Source organism: Callithrix jacchus, chromosome 10 (assembly GCF_049354715.1).
Source record: "Callithrix jacchus isolate 240 chromosome 10, calJac240_pri, whole genome shotgun sequence".
NCBI classification, from domain to species: Eukaryota; Metazoa; Chordata; class Mammalia; order Primates; family Cebidae; genus Callithrix; species Callithrix jacchus.
Window position 1 is genome coordinate 93,629,294 of NC_133511.1, and position 22,283 is coordinate 93,651,576.

At 32.3% G+C, this 22,283-nt stretch overlaps 1 protein-coding gene across 12 annotated transcripts in view; it reads left to right on the forward strand.

The window, feature by feature from the left end:
• METTL15 (methyltransferase 15, mitochondrial 12S rRNA N4-cytidine) overlaps window positions 1-22,283 on the forward strand; it is a 287,618-nt gene that overhangs the window by 113,557 nt on the left and 151,778 nt on the right. For all 12 annotated transcript variants that reach the window (XR_013522912.1, XR_013522911.1, XR_004730589.3 and 9 more), the window contains exon 4: window positions 2,342-2,478. Coding sequence is in view for 9 of the 12 variants with exons in the window: in XM_054240723.2 (XP_054096698.1) it covers window positions 2,342-2,478 (137 nt within the window). In the remaining 3 variants the exon portion in view is untranslated. The remainder of the gene's footprint in view (window positions 1-2,341; window positions 2,479-22,283) is intronic.

Sequence of the window (22,283 nt, forward strand, 5' to 3'; positions counted from 1 at the left end):
TTTGTCTGCACTTTTTGCTTTCTGTGTTACACATAACTGGTAATAATATATTTTTCCCCCCTGTGGAAACTTTCTTGATTGTCAGTACATCTTCAAGGGTATAATCATGATATATTAAAAAATAATCATGCAAATTATAATCACATTTTTCAGACTATTGCTAATGATGCTGATTTTCCTTTAAGTATTGATTGGTACTTTGTGTCTTGGGATAAGAGTAATCATATCCAACTTGTTTTATTTAATATACTTTTAGTTTAAGTCCAGTTATTGCAAGGCTTGGTATTAATCCCATGACAAGGAAGTAGCTTATGATTTTGCCTGGGAAAAATATTATTTGGTTAAGTTATGTTGAACTTCTCAAAAGTTTTAAACAGATACAATGTATAGTGGAAGATTTTTCTTTTTTTTGGAGTCAGAGTCTTGCTCTGTCGCCCAAGCTGGAGTGCAGTGGTGTGATCTTGGCTCACTGCAACCTCCACTACCCGGTTTCAAGCGATTTTCCTACCTCACCCTCCTCAGTAGCTGGGATTACAGGCATGCATCACCACGCCTGGCTAATTTTTGTATTTTTAGTAGAGACAGGGTTTCACCATGTTGGTCAGGCTGGTCTGGAACTCCTGACCTCATGATCTTCCCATCTTGGCCTCCCAAAGTGCTGGTATTACAGGTGTGAGCCACTGTGCCAGCCTATTGGAAGATTTTTACCAATTTGTAGATGTAAAAAATAGGTGATTAGCAAAGGAAATTATGACCTTGAGCTTTAAGTGTTTCTAAAAATAAAAAGATATTGTTTAAAAATAGTGAAAAATATATTTTGCCATGCCTTTTGTGCTGACAATGATAGAAGTTCAAAGTTAAGTTACACTAAAACATTTGTTTTAAAAAGCAATGCTTGTACATTTTTACCACATTTGTATCTTTTTATATTTTATGTCCATCCTCCAATTTTGATCAGATTTCCTCCATGTTATTCTTTCAATAGCAGGCTAACTTTTATTAGGACTTGATCAGAGTATGGGACTCAGCATGGTAGACAGGAGCCAAAAAAAATCAAAGCATAATTGCATGCCCAGTTTCTGACCACTCTCTCTGAAATAAGTGGAAACATTCAGAGCAGGGACATATTCAAATCCATGACACGAATTTCCTTCTTATGTAAGTTACACATGAACGTTAAGAAAACTGTATGTTTAGATATTTTTTAAGTCTAGGCAATAGATTTATGCTATTTGTCACTGTCGTCAATATTATTAGAGTAATTATTTTTATTTGCATAACACCAGTGAAGTTTACTGAAAGGGTCCATTAAACTAAGAGCATAACTTTGAGGGAATATGTGGAGAATGTCTTGTCTTGCACAATCAAGTAACTTGTACACACATATGTTTCTTATGGTCCAGGTCTGGTTTCTTGCTCAACTGTGACCTGACTATTCTCTTTAGAGTATGGCCAAATAATATAGCCAAGAAGTAAATTCAGATTCAATTAACTATACTCTATATCTGGAATGAGCCAAGCATTGAGTGATACATACTCAAGTACATCCTATCCTGTTTCCTGGAAAAATTACTACTGACAAATGTTTTACTCTCAAAAGTGTTTTGATTTACATGAGAAATGACATATTAGCTTATCAGTTAGGCAAGTGGTGATGGTATTCTTTTCTTCATTTTCTTTCTAAGTGCTAAAGACACTGGAATTTTGTGACTTTAAGTAACTATCCCAAATTTTTTTAGTGTCAAACCTAGAATTTACCCTAGGTGTTTGGACTTGAAAAGCTTTTTTTTTTAGTTCATATTTGTTATTTTGTTATTACAGATATAATCTGTAAGTTTGTCAGATTTTATCTGATTTGTCATGTGTGTATTTATTGTTAAGGATGTTTATTCTATTTCTCTATCTTTCTCTTTTTATCATTAATTTTCATTTAAAGCATTAATAGAAATTGAGATAAAACGAACCACACCAATTGTAAGCCATATCCAAATGAAAATTATTAAAAATGTTATTACCAGCTGGGTGTTGGACATGTTAAAGAGCTGGGAGCACAACAGTGTGACCAATTTGACCTTATAAAGAGAAATATAAATTTGTCTTGAATTAGCCAGTCTGTGTCAGAGGTTATTTTACTGATACTCTGATCAGTGCTTTTGGACTGATCACTCATAATTGAGCCAGATCTCATTTAACAAATTCAATTATAGGAAAAATGATTGTAATTATTTTCCTATTTACTGTCAACTCTGAAAATCATTGTGTGCTTCTAGAAATTGAGATAGTTGTCAAGAATAAGTTTTGTTTATGCTAAGTTGTAATTTTCTTTTTCTGTGTTGGCTAGATTTTTCTAGATATGACATTTGGTTCGGGAGGACACACAAAAGCCATTCTACAGAAGGAGTCAGATATTGTTCTGTATGCCTTGGACAGAGACCCGACTGCTTATGCATTAGCTGAACATCTTTCAGAGTTGTATCCGTAAGTAATACCCGTGTATATTTATTTAATTTTGGTTCTGAGTTTTACAGAGCTTGATTTACCACCTTGGAATTTGTTCTGCTTTGCATGGGCTATATTTTACTCCTTTAAATATTTTCTCTTTTTTTCCCAAAAGAGAATTAATGTAAATGATGATTTTAGTACCATTTAAAGTAATGCTATTTTCCAGTTATCCCTTCTGAATCCATATAAAGAAATACAAAAATGACTTCCACCTACAAGATTGAAAATGGTTGGAATCCATCAATAAATATTTTGACAATAACTCATGGCCAAAAATAATTTTTAAATATTTTTATGAGTTCATTTCTAAGAATTTAGCAAAGTAAATAAGTATGTGAGAATTCTGTAGAACTCATGGGGACATATACATTAACATAATGTAATTGATTCCTTTGAATTTTCTGAAATTAATAAGTAAATCTAGAGTGATCCATTCTTCTATCAGAAAAAGTCAGCTATGACTAAAGAACTTTTTCAAAATATAAAATATTAACTGAATGAATAGTGAAACCATCTGCCTTTAAAGAAACATTTTGAATTAGGGAGTAGAGTTTACCTGATATGTTGTATAAAGGCATCATCCTATAAGAGAAAAACTTCTTGGAGCTAAGATGGCTCTCTTCAAATACATAAAGGACTGTTTTCAGGAATGGGAAATGTTTTATTCTGTTCTTTATTAGAGACTGGAATCAAGAAAATAGATGGGAATTTTAGAGGTAATTTTGACTTGATATGAACAGTAGTTTACATCAGAAGTTGAATTTTTGACTTGATGTGAACTAGAGTTTTCACTAGTTGTAGCCGTTCAACAACAAAACGGTCTCTTTGGTGAAGTTCCAAAAGTATGACAGTGGAAAACCTTAATCAGTCACTAAGAATAGAAAGTTCAATTCGTCATCTAGAATAGTATTTACATCCTTTTTCAGGAACCAAACTCTCTGCAAATCTAATGAATGTTAGACTCTCCCCATAAAACTGTAAAGATATACACATATGCTTTTATTTGCAAGATCACAGGAGTTGTGGAGCCCCTGAAACCTACCATTTGACCCTAGATTATTTCATTTCTTCCAAGAATAATATGAAGATGTGGTTTAATGACATCATACTAACTTTTTTTAAATCTCTCTGTCTTCTCCAGTGTAACTTAGATGCACCTTCTTTAAAAAGAAGTTTTATTAGAGCATTCACATTTGTGAAACATTGTATGAGTTCACTGGATTATGATGTGAACATTCATAAAGTATAGGCCTCTTTTATACATCAGTTCCTTTTTACCTGAGGAGAAGTGGAAACCAAAATTCATGTTTGCTTAAGTCCCTTATATAAAATGGTATAGTATTTGCACATAACCTACACACATCCTCCCATATACTTTAAATCTTCTCTAAATTACTTACCTAATACAAAGCAAATGCTGTTTAAACAGTTATACCTTATTGTTTAGGGAATAATGACAAGTAGAAAAAAGTTTTGTACATGTTCAGTATAGATGCACTTATTTTTTCTGATCTGCAGTTAGTTGAATGAACTGAAGTGGAATACACAGATAAGGAAGGCCAGTCATATTTTGCTGTCATAGAAAAATAGAATTTTCCTAAGATACTGTTGTTTCTTAAGGCAATGATTGCTAATTCAGTTGTTTCAATGTCTCTTATTCCTTTAAACACCCTACTTTCTCAAATGGAGCTGAAAGTTTACAAATATTATCATGTGTAATTTTTTTTTAACTTAACAGGAACTATCAGACTATATATTCTTTTCAGTTTATAGATGTGGAAACTATTAGCCAGATAGATGAAGTGATTTGCTAAAAAGCATAAGTGACTTTATCGGGAGAGACCTGGGACACACATTCTACTCCCTAGTCTCATAACCTCATTGTATTAAATATTACTGCCTTGGCTTAAATCTTGAGACTTTTTTACTTCATTGACAAAATGATTTCTTTGTCAAACATAATAAATTAGATAAGAACAAGAAAACAAATCAGAGTAAGCCAAGAAGAAGGAATTAATACAGATAGAAGCTAGAATCAAGGAAACTATAAACAAAAAAAGAAGAAAAAATAGAAAGGATAAACAAATCCCAGGAGATCATTCTTTGAAAATAGCAAAATCACTTTTGAGCCTGATTACGAGAGCTAAAATCTGTGAGTAAGATTGAGAGAGAAGACTAACCATAGACACAAATAAATTCATCATAAGATCATACAACTGCAACTCTGGTAACTTATAAAACCTAGATAAAATGATTGAAAATATAAAATTTGATTAATATTTATAAAATACAATACAAAATTTGATTAATATTTTTAAAATTTGAATGTCATTACCATAATAGAAATTAGAAGATAACTGAAGTATATAGAAAAAAACCCCCCTGACCAGATGGATTTGCAGTTCTCTAATTGTGGAAAGAAAAAACAGGGAAAAAGCAATGCCTATTACACTAATTCTGACCATGGTAAATTTGGAAAGTTATTTCAGTTAGTATTATGAATCTAGCTTAATTTTAGTACCCATCTTTTTTTTTTTTTTGGAGATAAGCTCTCACTCTGTTGCCCAGGCTGGAATGCAGTGATGCCATCATAGCTCACTGCAGCCTCTATTTCCTGGGTTCAAGTGACCCTTCTGCCTCAGCTTCTCAAGTTGGAACATCAGGTATGCACCTGGTTAATTTTTTATTTTTAGTAGAGATAAGGTCTTCCTGTGTTGCTCAGGCTGGTCTTGAACTCCTGAGTTCAAGTGATCATCCCACCTCGACCTCCCAAAGGACTAGGGATTATAGATAGGAGCCACCGTGCTTGGCCTAATACCATATCTTGATAGAGAGAGTATAAAATAGAAAAAAGTCTAAGTTTGCTGAAGTATAGAAATATAAAAATTGAAAAGGAAATACTAATATATCTAATTCACCTTTCATTTAATTAAAACAGTAATACCCATGGCCTAATGAAGTTTATTTCATGAAAACAGGACATTCCATGTCAGGCCTTAATAGTGATAAATTGATAAGCATGACAATAATCAGCTAGCTATTCTTATTAAAATTTCTGTTAAATATAAGGAAACTACTTAAATGTAAAATATTCTCAATCAAGGACAAGCAGTAATTATTTTCCAAAAATGTGAACTACTATAACTATTTAAGACAAAATTAGGATGTAAATAGGATTTAACTTCTATAAATATTATTTCTCTACATTTTTTAAAGGTCTTACAAAGGCTAATGAAAGGTTAGAATATTCTTTTTATAATGATTTACTGAAGAGTTCAAAACTCAAAAAAGTTAAAAATTAATAAGGTGATAAGATGGTTAGATGAAAATTTAGACCATCCTGGTCAACATGGTGAAACCCCGTCTCTACTTAAAAAATAAAAATAAATAAATAAATAAAAATTAAAAAAAAAAAAATATATATATATATATATATATAATTAGCTGGGCATGGTGGTGTGTGCCTGTAATCCCAGCTACTCAGGAGACTGAGGTGGGAGAATTGCCTGAACCCAGGAGGCGGAGGTTGCAGTGAGCCGAGATCGCGCCATTGTACTCCAGCCTGGGTAACAAGAGCGAAATTCCATCTCAAAAAAAAAAAAAAATTTAAAATTCCATTCAGAATAGAAGAACTCTAGGGACAAAAAGGAACTAATACCTTTCTTTTCCAACATAAGAGTCACAGTTGATACCCTTATAACAAACAGAGGTTGACAAGAGAAAATATTAGCAAATTTGTTTGATCAACTGACTGAGTTGGGAGAACTCAATAAGGCTCTATATGTAGCATTCTTTTCTCCTGCGTATGAAGGTAGGACTACTGTGGAATGAGTGTCTTAATTTCATTGTGGCCATCTACTACAGAAAGAAGTGGGGTAGGTTAGAGTAATATTTTAGGCTTCGAAGCTGGCTTTGGAGAAAAAAGCTTCTGGTTTCTATGGGGGAGGTTACAGTAATATTTTAGGCTTTAAAGCTGGCTTTGGAGAAAAGGGGTACTGGTTTCTATGACCCACCTTGGGGAAGAGGGATTCTAGTATTTTGCCTCTTAGGAGAATGAGAGACAGGAGGTAAAGAGGTTGTCAGAAGGTAACTTTGCTTCTAAGGCTGCTTCTTAGTCCTTCATTTGAGGGTATTGTTTTCTGAGTCCCAACAGTACCTAGAAAGGGAAATGGGAAAAAATAGGCTATACACAAAAGCAGCTAAAATTACATAAAATATTTAGTAATAAATTTAACAAAAAGCACACTTCCAAATGAAAGAAAACTATAATCTTTTTGAAGGGCACACAGGAAGATTTGAACAAAAGGGAAGATATATTTGTTTTGAGGTAGAGATAATTAATATTATAAAAAGAGGGTGGAGTGAAGAGGTTCATGCGTGTAACCCATCACTTTGTGAGGCCAAGGCAGGAGGATCTCTTGAGCCCAGGAGTTAGAGACCAGTCCTGGCAACATAGCGAGACACCATTTCTTGCAGAGAAATGGTGTTGTGCACCTGTTGTCCCAGGTACTCACGAGGCTGTGGTGGTACTAAGGAAGTTGAAATTGCAGTGGGCCGTAGTTACGTCATTGCACTCCAACCTTGGCAGCAGAGCAAGATCCTGTCTCAAGACGGATGGATGGATGGATGCAGGATGGATAGACAGATTAGAAAGAATACAAATAAAAAGAGTTAATGCTCCAAAAATTCATATATACATGTATTGTACATGTATATTGTTTTTTAAATTTGCATGATGTGATCCTTAGTTTATATGGCAAAAAGTGACAAGATGTTTTTTGAATTAAAAAATGAGAGGAAACCTGCCTTACCAGATGTCAGATTATACTATAAAATCATTGTAATGAATCAATAAAACATTGATACAAGAATAGGCAAGTAGATTAATGCAGAAAAGAATTCAAAAATTGAGTCTGCTAAACAAAGGAATTTAGTTGAAGATAAAATTATTTTAATTCATTGAGAAAGTGGTGGATTATTAAATAAATGATGCTGTTACAATGCCTGTCAGAATTGAAGAAAATACAATAAACCCATTTAAAAATTTTGATTTAAAAAAATGACTTCAAAATGTGCAAAAAATATGTGAAAAATTGAAAATACAAGTTCTATGAGAAAATTGGAGAGGCTACATCCACAATCTAGGGGTGAGATACTTCTTAAGACTAGAAATTATAAATCTATAAAATACGATTATATAATTTTTAAAAACATGGCAAGAAGAGTTGGAAATTTCTAACAGCTAATTTGGAAAATTAATGTTAGTAATATAGAAGATACGAAAAAGATTGATATATAGGAAGAGTTCTTACAAAACTAGAGAGAAGACAAAACATATAGAAGGGTGATTCATAAATGATTAAACTATGAAAAGATGCTCCAATTCAGTAGCAGTAATGAGGGCAGTCAAAATGATAATGGTATAATACACTGGAAAATGTAATTTTGCTAGTGAGGATATGCAGAAAAATATATCTTCATCTATTTTGGGTGAACATCTTTTAATATCAAATATATATAATCTGCTTAGAACCTATTCCATCTAAGTAAAAGAATATCTAAGGAAACTTTTTTTTACACTTCCTGTGAGCTTTTTGCATGTATTGCTTGTGTATATAATCATGGAGAACTTGAGAAAGACAGGATTAACAATGGAGGGAGGTTCAAGGAGAGGGAAAACAGTGATTAAGTAAAACCTAGAGACTGTATGATTACATCTCTGCATATATATGCAAAATAGAAAATGCAGAGTAATGCTATATATATAATTTATTAATATCCACATATGTAGTAATAAAGTATGCATGAGAAAGAAAAACACAAATTTGGGTTTGGGATTATTTCTGGGAATAATAGATAGATGGATAGTTGGTTGAAAGCATGAATAGATAAGATAGATTGTATATCTTCTTAAAAATATTTATGTAATTACAGCCTATAGTAAAGCACACAATGAAACATGTTGTCATTTTAATGTGAGTGTCTTTTGAAGAAATATAGAAATTTTTTTCTTTTATTTATTTTGCTGTTACTCTAAAAGAAGAGTTAAGTTTCTCTTTAAAAATCCCATGTCCTTTACTCTGTCAAAACTAAGTCAGAAATAGAAACTAACATTTTTACAGAAAACTGAGAATTCATGGGAAGGCTGAGTTTTAGGCTAACCCGTTTTAGCTCTTTCAGAAAAGATGACATGTCAGATCACCTGTTGTTTGAAGACTGAAACTTTTTCCTATTTCCTCTGAAGACTGACTGTATAAGAGGAAACACATTTAAATTGGAGCAGTGAGGTGTTGGTTGACTTTTTAACGTAGTGGAAGATGGATGTTGGAATACAATTTTAAAAATCAAAGTTTTTTATCTTCTGAATTTAGAAATAATACATACTGTGTATACTAAGGTTAGAGAATATATGTATGTATAAGGAAAATGAAACTCATTCCATCGTTTTACTATTATTTTAAGTGGATTCAAAAAATATAATGACCTGTTATTTTCAACATTTTATAAAAGTAGATATGTTTACTGGGGTAAATATATAATAGAAAAATATAAACTCACCCATAATTCCACCACTTTAGGTAATCAGGGTTAGTGGTTTTATGTATTTCATCTTTCTAATTGTCAGTATTTCATTATATGTACTATTTCTTTTTTGAACTATTAAGGACACTTTCACTTTTTGTAGGTCTAAAATGTTAAAATATCCTGGCAAAGTTTCAAATTCATTTTGATTAATTGTATTAAATGTGTAATTTGTTATAAAGAATTGACATCTTTATTTTGTATCCCAATCCAGAAGGCAGATATATCCTTCCAGTTATTCTGGTATTTTGTGTTTCTTAGTGAATTTTTTTCTAAATTAAAATCATAAAATGCAGGAAAGTATTGAGAAAAATATTAAAATAATTCATAGTACTAACACCAGTGTAAACAGTTGGAATATTTCCTTCTAATTACTTTGGTTATCTATGCAGATATGTTCATATATGCCACATGTATATATATTTTCCTACATTTACTAAATGGATTCTACATATATATTATCAGCAAATTTCTATTTCATTAAATTATTTTAAACACATGATTTTATTGGTTTTAGAGTATTTTTATCATATAGTTATGACTTAACTTATTAGAACCCTAATTCTTATACATTGTTATCTATATTCATATTGTTGGTAATTTAATTAACAGCAAATAACTTATGTATTTTGCATAAACAAATCTGAGTGTGTTTTCTCTAAAGGACAATTATATCAAGATACACCTGTTTTGTATTTTTTATTTTTGTGTTTTATTGAACTTTTAAATTTCTTGTGTTCATTATATATATTTGGTTATGCCTTTTTACTAGTGATTTAGTGACATGCCGTTATTTTTTAAATTTACTCACATTTTAATTTAGTACTTTTTAAGATAAAAAGTATTTAAACACTTTTTAAGTATGCAGAATAAAATAATATTTACTGATTATCCACTGTCATGTAAGTTGACAAAGTAATACTCCCTTATTTGTATTTTTTCTTCTTCTGCTACCCTACTTCTAGGCATTTTAAATACTATCTTGGGTTTTAGATAATAATATCTACTCTTGTGATAACTATTAGTTAGCATTTGCATTTTTGGCTGTATTCTCTAAAATAATTCTTTACACTTAGGTCATTATAATTTATTTCAATAGTGTACTAGCCTTTTTATAATATTTTCAGTACCATTTTGAGTTCATTATGTGGGTTCATGTCTCAGTAAATTGATTATATCTTTATTTAGTTTTTTTATAAATATGCAGAAAGGACACATCTAAGCTTTTGTTTACTTGAGGAAACAATGTTTCTCATGCCTTCTTACCTGGGCAATAAATTGATAGAGTATAGAATTTGGGAAATTTTATAGATATCACTCATTTTCTTCTGGTTGTTGTATTGTGGAGGTCTGAGGTCAACCTAGTTTTTTGGGTTTTTTTTTTTCTGTTCCTTGAAAATCTGTTTCTCACTTGTTCTTTTCAACCCCAGGCTGGATGCTTATTAGATATAGTTTTTTGAAAATTTTTGATATTTATAAATTTTACTTAGAAATATTACTGATTGGTCACTTTTAGTTAATTTTCTGTATACTCCATGAACAATTTTTGTCCTGTGGGTCAGGTCTTTCCTCTACAAAGATGACTTTTTGTTTCAGTATTCTCTCTACCCTTATTTCTATTTTCTACCCTATGAGCCGTTAATATTTGTTGGTTAGAAGTATCTTATCTGTCCTGCATGTCTTTTATTTAATCCCTTAGTGTTTCCAGCCCTTTTCACTTTACTGCAGTATTCTGCGAAATCTCTTTGAGATTATCCTCTGGGTTAAGGATTTTATTTTCTATAGTATTGTTTATGGTTTTTGCTGTCAATATTGTTCAAGTTTTAATTGAGCTATTAGAAGTTATAATCGTATTTAATTTGTTGACTTTCTGTTTTCTGCTAAAAATTTTTATATCTTCTCTTATCATTTCATTTCTATGTTTTATTTGTGAACTGAGTATACACATGAAGGAACAGGTTCCTTCTGGTGCTCTCTTGTGTCTCTGAGGCAATGGGTGTGAATGGAACATTCTTAATCTTTTTCCTAACTGGCTCCACTGCCTTGAATCAAGGTTCAGACTTATATTTGGTAAGAAGAGGTAGTTTTTCTGTATTCTGCCAGATCTTTGGGGACTGTTTTTAGTGATTTATACTATTTGAACTTTCATTGATTTGTTTTCAGAAAAGATTAAACAAACAAATTATATTACTATGGAGCAAAAAGAGGGAAGCCAGCTAACACAGTAATATAATAAGAAAGTTACAAAAGTATTTGTCTATATAATATAATCTATTCTAAACTGCCCACGTGATCTCACTAAGTTGTGTAGTCTTAATTTCTAGCACTTGAAGTTTATAATTTTCCTTCTCTTTCTTTTAAGCCACCATTTTTAATTTTGGGTCAAATTTACACAGGAAACCAGAGCAATGACAAGTCTAGAACTCATAGCATCAGGTGTGCTGCTTGTATTCTTTCTACCCCACTGCAATATTCTTCAAGAAGCAATCTAGTCACATTGTTGAACAGAGTCAAAACTGAAACCCAGGCATTTTGACTCCAAGGCCAGTGTAAAATCACATAAAAGAATAAAAAGCCCTATCTACCTAAAATTTAGACTTCTGAGATTAGATATGAGAGACAGTTGTTATTAATCTTACTAACCATGGGTGATCTGTTCTGTCATGCGCTATCAGAGTGAAAGAATTTTCACAAATATAAACAAGTATGAAAAAAGACAACTTGGAAAAATTAACTAGACCATTTTGAACTATTGATGATGGTCTGTTACCTGTTAATTGTTTTTGGTAACACAGACATACTAAAACAGGATATTATATTTTATCCCATTGAATATTATTCAATATAACTTTTGCCTAGAATGTTAGCCTCGTAAGCTGAAGCTTTTTGTTTGAGGAGGTAAAACTTGACTTTGGTCTACTAAACATAGCCCCATGGCTTGAGCCATATATGTTTATTCCATAAATATGTAAGTTACTTAACCACTCTGCTACTCCGTTTTCTCATCTTTAAAAATGGAGATAACAATAGTATGTGCTTCGTAGAAATGACAGAATTAGGCTTAGACCACTGTGTAGAGTATCTTATTAATGAGTCATAAATCATTTATTGGGTCCTTATCAAAATTTAATGGAATAGAATAAGAATATCATAGTACATCACATGAAGATAAATTAAGTATTGTTGTATATTAAATGTTCATTGAGGACAAACTATGTCTAACACATGTCATATCCTTGCTTGGATATGCTATTTTTTAATTTTTAATTTGTGCCAGAAACTTACAAGATAGCTGAAACTTCTTTATTTCTAGCTGGTTCTTTCCTCTTTGAACTCATCTGGATCTGGCTTATTTCAAATGTCCATCCCCACAGATGTGAGAAAATAGTCTAGATTTTAGAATCAAACAGTCTTGATTTAGTCTTCATTCCGCCTCTTTCTAGCTATGAGATTTTTAGATCAATGACTTAATCTTTCTAGGTCTGTATTTTTATAACTTTAAAATGAGGTACCATTAATACCTACCTCCATGGGCTGTTATGAAGATTGCATAAGTTTATGTGATTGGATTGTTTATTGTAAAATTGTTTAATAAATGTTAGCTATAGTTGCTTTATTATAATTATTGTGTAAGTTAATACATAGTTATACTAATTATTATTGTCATTTTGCTAAGAGCTTGGAAAGTTTCACTGGCATCCACCAAGATGATGATTGGCAATTATTTCCTATCTTTACCTGCTTAGTTCCTTTACATGCACAGATAACGTTGTTTAAGATTTGAGGCCTGGAACACTGCATTCAACTTCCCTCACCTTGTAAAGTACTCAGGCATCCTTTTGTTATAAACTTTCTTCTCTTTTCAGTGTAAATACTGAATGCTGTACCTGTGCAATGGTCTGAATGTTGGTGTCTCCCCCAAATTCCTGTGCTGGAACCTAATATTATTAAGAAGTAAGGTCTTTGGGGAAGTGATTAAGTTATGACTGTTGTACCCTCAGGAATGGAATTAATGCTCTTATAAAAGATTGTAGGGAGCTGCTTTGTCCTTCTGCCATGTGAGGATACAGCAAGAGGCTCCCTTTTAAGCAGGGAACATGCCTTCACCAGACACTAAATCTGCTGGCATTTTGATCTTGGACTTCCCAGCCTCTAGAACTATGAGAAATAAATTTCTGTTTCAATAAATTACCGAATCTAAGATGTTTTGTTATAGCACCCTGAATGGACTGAGACAACCTGTCACAATTACAGACACTGCTGTATTGAGCTGTATTATTGTCTTATTTTAAACCCCAGACTTACTTTTTATGATTTTGATTTTTCTATCACTTTCTGGTTTTAGATAAAAATAACTAATATCATATGAATGTCATGAATCAATCAGAAGTTCTTTCTTATGTGTCTTCTATTCTTTGACTCTCTCCTTCTATAGCTGCTGGCTTTCTGGAATCTACTTTTTTCTCCATAAAGAAGGTGGAAGGGTTTGCAAGGTTTAATTTTTAGCCATTTCTTGTTCTGAAGACCGAAAATTCTGCAAGGCTAATTCCTGAGTCACCTTCATTACCTGTACATTTAAATTCATTGTTGATTAATTAGCTTATTACTGACATAAGGAGACAGAATCTGTGTTTACTTTAAATAAAATCTTTTTTTTTTTGTCTTAGACGAATACAAATTTAACTATAGACCAATATATTATAATTAACACCTCTGCATCCATTCCTAAGTACTGTTGTGTATTTATTCTTGGAATATTTGGCTTAAAAGTTTCAAAACTGATTCATGGAAGTCAATGTGAATATTTGAAATGCAAATGATATTTATATTATAACTATGAGAAAATGAATTACCTCTTCACAAACTTGAGATAATCCATTTTTATTGCCTACGTCATTTGAACATATCCATATGGTACAGGATAAGAATAGCAGCTTGTTCAGTGTAAGAATGACTATACCTAGAAAGACTTCATTTTATCTTGGGTAAATAATATATATTTAGAGACATATTTTATTATATATGAGAACATTTTAGTAGAACCCTTTATGTTTGGGCTTCTGAGTTATTAAAAGAATGAAAACAATAGTTGTATTTTCTCTAAGTCATCAGCTAATTAAATCAAAATGAGTTTGCTGTAATTACATGTATAATCCTCCTGTTCTCGACACCCCCATTTTTGCCTGATATTTAAAGTAAAACTGAGACAAACAGCTGCTGGATTGGATTATCTACTTTAGTATTTTCTTTCTATTTTTTCCTGAGAGAATACAATCTAAATTTAATGCACAATTCAATGTACATTTTAGTGCCTGCTGTGTATGGGGAAATAGATTTGGCATGGGGAATGCTCAGAAGCTCAAAATAAGGCCTGTGTACCACAAGACAGAGCTCATTATCTAATAGATAGACAAGTAAACCTCTGTGAGATCAGGTAAGTAAATCTCCTGGAAGGGAAATTATCAAACATATTCTAAATTCAAACTTAAATTATTTGGGGAATATATATTCTTATTTTCTCTGTTAGCATTGTTGCTCATTTAATTCAATTTAAGATACTGTTTTGGGGCAGATATTAAACCATATTCTGGTATTACAGCTGGATAAAAGCTCCACATAATGCCTTCTTACTTTCTCAGGAAAGACAGATAATTAACAAGTATTTATTTAAGATAAGTGTCAGGACCCAAAAATAATAAATACCAGGGTAATATGCCTTGCCTTTATAGCATGGAATAACTATGTTATTTAAATAAAATATTTCAACAAATAATTACAAGAAGGAAGAGTACTTGTTACATAGGATATATTATGGACATTTCATAGGAGAAATAAGTATAAAATAATAAGATGTCATGGATTAAGGTATCAATCAAATTAAGTAAGCTATTCAAAGAATACTTTTATAAAACAGGCTTTTTTTCTATGGTAAAATTCTTACAGTTTTTCAATGATGCATCATTACTTTCAGAATAAAGTTAAACTTTTCTGCTTACCACAGGAGGCCATTGAGGATATGACCTTCCTTTTCTCTAAATTCATCTCGTATGACTTTACAACAGTCTTCTCATACCCTCCTTGAAATCTAAACTACTTGTACATTCACTCACAATGTTGTGCCATATCACTCTCCATGTCTATGTGCTGTTTATTTGCCTAGTGTTACTCACCCCACTTGTGTTTCAAGACTTAGCACTATTTTATCTGTAAAATCACCCAGATACTTCCAACTTGATTTAAATTTTTCTCTCCTGTTCCTCAGCACACCCTGTGCCACCTTTATCCAAGCTTTTCATCATTCTGTTGGTTTACTTCCATATATTATATGCTCCTTGAAGTATTGCTATGTCTTAACAGACTTTGTACTTTCAAAATTTTCTGTAGTTCCTGGCACATAGAATATACTCAATATCATAATGAATGGATGGTTAGATGAATAAATGAATGATGATTTTTCATTTTCTATATCAAGTGTATAAAATAGAAATTAGATATAATGGGCTGAGTTTATCTTAATTTGCATTGTACAGTATAAATAGAACCTTTAAAACTATTTAGACTATTCTTTAAAATATGTTATAAGTTTAGATATAAGTTCTAGAGAGGATTGTGGAGTAAACTGCATATTCACTTTCTCAGTAAATATTTATGTAGAAATGTTAAGTGATAAACCCTGATTAGATATGCCATATCTATCTTCCAATGAGGTCAAAAATCCTTACTACTAGCTTTTACTATGGAGAAACTAGTTTTCACTACTATTTCCACTTGTAGTCCTGTGCCAAAGGAATGTATATGGGAATTATATATATTTTCAATAGAAAATGATATTTAGATACTCCATATGATAAACTTTATTTTTGAAAAATGCTAGTTTGTTTTCACTGAATCTGAAAAATTTATATTTGGCATACAAACTCCTATACATAAAATTAATCATTGTTTTGAAAGAAAAAAGGTATACTATATAATATTAAGTGTTATATAATAATTAAAGATATTTAGATACATGGAATAATTTAAAAAGTACTTTTCATATTAACACTTTTATTTCTTTTGTGTCTTGGAGCATGTTTCATATCAGCAAGTATATTAAAAGGAACATATTGTGGGCAGCATGTAGGCTCAGCATAGGATTCTCTACACTAAAATTTTGCAATGATACTGGTTAATTGCTAGTTTTCAGGCACCTTTCTAACCTCCTTTTTAGTGGGTGTGAAAGGGTTTATTTGTAAGAGATACTGCTACTGACAGAATTTTATCTTTTTCTCCTGGAATCTCAACAGCTACTCCCATGTTATAGGCATCCCCAGAAAGCTCGTCAAAGGATATCCACCCACACTCTGAATATCTAACAGGGCTTGACCCATTTTTTTTCTCTTATTAATATAGCAGCATACACAGCATGAGGAAAAATAGAATAAGAGCTCGTCTAAGCTTGGAATTTCAAAAAATTATCTACCTGTTTGCAGGAAATTGAAGTGGACGACAAAATTAGCCTTTATTTATTTTTTTTATTTTGTCCTTAACAATCTCATCACATTAAGGAATCACATCTAATTTCATGAATACAGTTTTATTTTGAGTGACTTAAAATGCACATTTATATTCTCAAATGCAGTGAATGTAAATGCCAAAAATGGAATATACTATAAATCAGGAGCTGTCCTTTTTACTCAATTTTTAGGACACAATGTACTGCTTAATAACATACATGATAATTAAAAGAAGACTACAACTTTGAATAGTAATACTACTAGACTCCTTTGGAAGTAATCAGGATAGTTATAAGACAGAATAGGAAAAGATATGTTTAAAGCAATTTTGCTTGTATAAATGACTATTATTTCTTTGTTTATATAAACCAGGAACCTTTTTTTCCCCCTTGTGTGGCATCCAAATACCCATATATATACTCTGGCTAATTTTTTTTTTAACTTAAGTGATAAAAGTCTCTCTGGAATACAGAATTACTTTCAGTCTTCCCTCAAGTCTCTGACATTGGGCAAGTTACTCTAAGCCTCAGTCACCTCATCTTCCTTATGGTGAGTAAGAAGGCATAAGTGATAAAATAATTGTTTAAATAAAATGCTAATTATTATTACCATAGCAGTTGTTTCTCCTGCTTTTATTAATTTGGAGTCAGTCACTCAGCTAACTCCAAGTACAATTAGAGTGGTGAGGAATACTTCTCCTTTGTAGTATGCCATCACTTGTCTATATTCACTGTTTTGAATTCCTCCCCCTCTATTCTTTCTTAGTTAGACTCCTCCAGATAAGGCTTTCAATTGCCCCACCCCACAACTCTACCAAAACTCTTCTTGTCAAAGACCCCAGTGGTATCCACAATGCCAAATTCAGTGGTTAGTTTTCATTTCTCAACTTAGATAAACACGTAAGCCATGTGCCATAGTTGACTCCTTCCTCTTCCTTCAAATGATTTTATTTGGATTCTTTTTTTTTCCCCTGTCTGGACAGTTCCTTCTCAGATTCTTCACAGGTACTTTCTCCTTTACTCCTAATATTTGTTCTTCTTTAACGCTCATTCTACAGGCCTCTTTTCTATTTACACCCATTCTTTCAGTAATCTTACCTAGTCTCACTATCTACGTAACTATCTACACAGTGATGACTCCATGTTTTTTATCTTCAGCCTTATCCATCAAACTGCTTAGTTAGCATTTCCACTAGATAGCTAATAAAAATCTCAGATCTAATATGTTTAAACAAGATTTTTGATCTTCTCCTTACAACCTGCATTGCCCTGAGTCCAACCCATCTGTTAAAGGCAATTCTAGCTTTTCTACTTGCTCAGGCAAAATAAAATTCTTTTAATAAAAAAAAAGAATATTCATTCTTTTTATATGCCAGTACACTTCTGTCAGAAATCCCATTAACTCTACCTTCAAGGTGTATATGAAATCTGACCCCTACCTATCACCTTAGCATTACCACCCTGGTCCAGGCCACCATCATCTCCTAACTAGAATTTTGTCTTTTGACTTGTCTCCCAGCTTCTGCCATTAAAATACTTCTATAGTCTCAACAACAGGGTAAGTTATCCTTTTTAAAAACAAATTAGATCATGTCTTTTTCTTTGCTATGTGGACCCCTGTTTTTGTTTTGTTTTGTTTTTTGTTGTTGTTGTTGTTTTTGATAGAGTCTTGCTCTGTCGCCAGGCTAGAGTGCAGTGACGCAATCTCAGCTCACTGTAACCTCCACCTCCCAAGTTCAAGCAATTCTTCTGCCTCAGCCTCCCAAGTAGCTGGGACTACAGGTGCCCACCACCATGCCCAACTAATTTTTCTATTTTTAGTAGAGATGGGGTTTCATCATGTTGGCCAGGATGGTCTTGATCTCTTGACCTTGTGATCTGCCCTCCTCAGCCTCCCAAAGTGCTGGGACTACAGGCATGAGCCACTGCGCCTGGCTGGACCCCTGTTTTTTTATTCCATTCCAGCCCCACCAGCTTCCCAGCTGAATTCTTGTTCTTTAAGTACTCCAAGCATGTTTGCACTTCCAAGCCATCTCCACTTCCCAGAAATTCTGTGACACATTCCTTCATTTCTTTCAGGTCTCTGCTTGAATGTCTTCTGTCAGACTTTTCTGTGTAAAGTATCAAATTTATGACTCAATCCCAGGATTTTGTAATTCCTTACCCTTGATTTATATTTTCTCTACAACATTATTACCCTTTGGCATAGTACAGATTTGTTATAAATAATAACTACTAGTTTATTGTCTATTTACCCCAACTACAATATAACTACCATGACAGTAGAAACATGTTTCCCTTACTGATATAGATCTAATACCTATAACAGTTGCTGGCTGTAATAGGGTATCAATAAATATTTGTTGAAGGAGCAAAGGGATCAATCCAGTAACAAACATAGCAAGTAAAATAGAAGAGATGCCTCTGATCTACTGCATTATAAATGATGCAGTTGCAAATATTCTTTAAATAAAGTTGCCCAGTAATACTTAACTTTTCATGAGCTACTTCAGTTTCATTAAAACTAAGTAAATTCATACATTAACACATTCATTTGTTCATTCAATGTTAATTACCATGTAGAAATCAGCTATACTTTGTTCGTAAATATTTGTTAAATGAGAAGAATGTACTTTAAGTTACAAAGTTATAATCTACAAAGATTTCTGAATAATCAAGGATTTTAATATAGGTGTCTTTTATATGGATTAGACTATGAAGCTACAGTTGTAAAAATAACAATAGCTCAACACTTCACCAAAACTTAACAATCTCTAATGTGCATTCACATTCATTTATTTCATTTCATCACATTGACTGTGTAGAATATTAGGATTAAATGTATGATTAGGATTTCTGTAACAGTTTTTGAGGTAAAGTAACAGAGATCCTGTCATATAACAAATAACTTGTTCTACTAGGATTAAAATCTTAAATTTATCCCTCAGGCTTAGTGCTTGTTCCTCTAAAATACACCTGATCTTTTAAATGATTGATCTGCATTGATGTATTGGCAGTCTTTTGACTTGTCCTAGGTTTCCCAACATTTAGCCTGACTCAGTCTTAACCAGCTTCTTAACAGATATTAAGAGGATTTAAAAGATAGGAAACATAGATGATAGAGGAAAGGCATAGGGGATAGCCAAGTCTTTTGAATAGTTAGAGAAATGTGGATAAAAAAATTGAATAATGGATGACCCTTTTAATTGTCTGACATGTTTCAAACTTTCTTAAAAAAGCAAAATGTACTTATTTAAGATTTGATTGTCAGATAATAAAAGCTGTATTTTTTAAAGAGCTTATATATTTCTCAAAATAATGATATACTCAGTATTTTCTTGAAGTACTCTTTTATTCTAGGAAAAAGGTCATTTGCTCATTTATTCAGCATGTATTTATTGAACACCTACAATGTGCCAGGCACTTTTCTCAGTGCTTGGGATAAATCAGTGAATAAAAAGAACCCTGCCACTATGGATGTTAACTTCTAGCAGGGCCGATCTTAAAATAAGCAGAGTAGGTAAATTGTCTAATATGTATGAAAGTGATACTTGCTATGAAAAACAATCAGAGAAAAGCGAAGGGTTATTGGGAAGTTGGGGTTGTGGATAAAGCTAGTTACTGTTTTTCATAGGATAAATAGAGTCTCAAGAATAAGACATACTGGCAAAGGCTTGTAAGAGGTAAGTAGTTAGAATGGCGATAAATCTGAGAAGATAGAATTCAAGCAAAGGAGAAGCCAGAGTAAGGTAAAGACCTAAAAGTTATACCACATGTGTCTGCTGTTTTCAAGGAAAAGCAAGGATGCTCATATGGGGAGCATATAATGAGCAAGAAGAGTGGTAAGAGAAAAGATGATGTCAGAAGGCTAATGGGAACAGGGGAGGGTGGTAGTGCTCAGATGACTGATCATACAAGAGCTTTTTAATCCATTGAATGAACACTGGCTTTTATTCTAAGTGAAATGGGAAATCATTGCAGAGTTTTGAGCGGAGGAATGAGTGACATTGTCTGACATGTTTTAAAAGCATTATTCTAACTGCTATGTTGAGTAGACTCTCAAGGAGCCTAGGGCAAAAGCAGGGAAGCTAGAAACGGGTCCATTAAAATATTATAAATAAAAGTATCTGTTTAAGATTATAATGTGAACTAAAATTTTGAGAATGTCAGAATCAGGTATTTGTTATTTTTATAGAAGAACTATACATATGTTTGCGTGTTATTAGCATATACTTATTTGTCGATCATTATTAAACATTCATGTTAAAATTCTGTTACTATATTTAGGTTTCTTGATTTCCCCTCATGCTCCATTTCTACTCTGGAATATGAGCTCCTCAAAGACAAAAATGTCTTATTTTCCACTGTATCCTCAGTGCTTAAAGTTTGTTTCTCGAATTAAATCAGAAAAGCCCAAATGCCCAGTTACTATGCAAAAATTATGGAAAGAGAGTGAACTAAAGGGCAAATTCTAAATAGTAAACTTGAGTCAATGATAATTTAGAACATGACTCCTAGAATATAAAAATGCTCATTTTTCTAAAAGTAAGAAAATAATTGTATCCGATTATAAAGTCATATGGTAGTTTCCTTTATTCTGAGTTTATCATATTACTGCTTTTCACTTTCATCAGTGTCTTTCCTTTATTTTATGGGCACAACTCTAGTTTTTCATTACTTGGGTTTCTATATCTATTTTAATTTTAAATGATAACAACAGTTTGAAGAATTAGGAAAGAAGACCTTAAAGCCGATCTGACTAGTGATTTTCAAAGCATTCTCCATGAACCCTGGAGGAATGTTTTTCTCATTGCAGTGAGAGGGAAGGGTGTGCTAAGTGGGCAGATAACTACATCTCACAGATCTAGCCAAACCTTCTTCAAGAGTTGGTTGGTGGCAGATACTAAATTTCTTACATTGTCTTCCAGACATCATACTGGTTTAATAATGTTGATGACATGAGTAGCCGTCATTGAGCAAGTGTTCTTTTGAAAGGTGCCAGTAGAGATTAAACTTTCTAGCCAGAAGACCCTATGTATTTTTATAATCTCCTTATTGAGGTAAAAATATAATTCTGCCTGATAATTGGAGTATAAAAAAGTAATGTGGAAGTAAAAATAGTATGTTTAAAAACTGGCATTCTGGAGGGACTTTTAGCTGATTTTGAAGATAAATGCCAAAGAGGAGCTTAAAATAATATGGAAACTTGTTGCTGTCATTGATGTAAGTGTAACAGTCTCCCAGCAGCACTATTCCAAGCAGAGTATGAAGTCAGCTGTGGAAATATTGGTAAAATTAGAATTGGTCTCATGACTTCTTTTGGTCATATCTTTTCTCTTAGCAATAGACGTTTATGCAGTGTGATATTTGGTGAAATTAAAGTAGTCAAATGGATAGAATACTAAAAAAAAAATGAACAAACAAAAACATGTTTTTACTTCCCTGTATTCCTTGTGGCTGAAGGCCCTTTTATTGTTCTGATTTAATGATACGTATCATCACTATTGGCATTTCAGCTGCTTTTTTGAGAGGAAAACTATTCTAGTTTTCTTTCTTTGTCAATGTTACAGCATTCAAATACCTAAGTACGGTGTTAGTATTAAAGTTAATTTTAAATTAAGAATAGCATTCCAGGCTCTCCAGATACATTATGATAGCCTTGTGTAAAGAACATGACAAATCATCAATTTTTACTGATCATTGA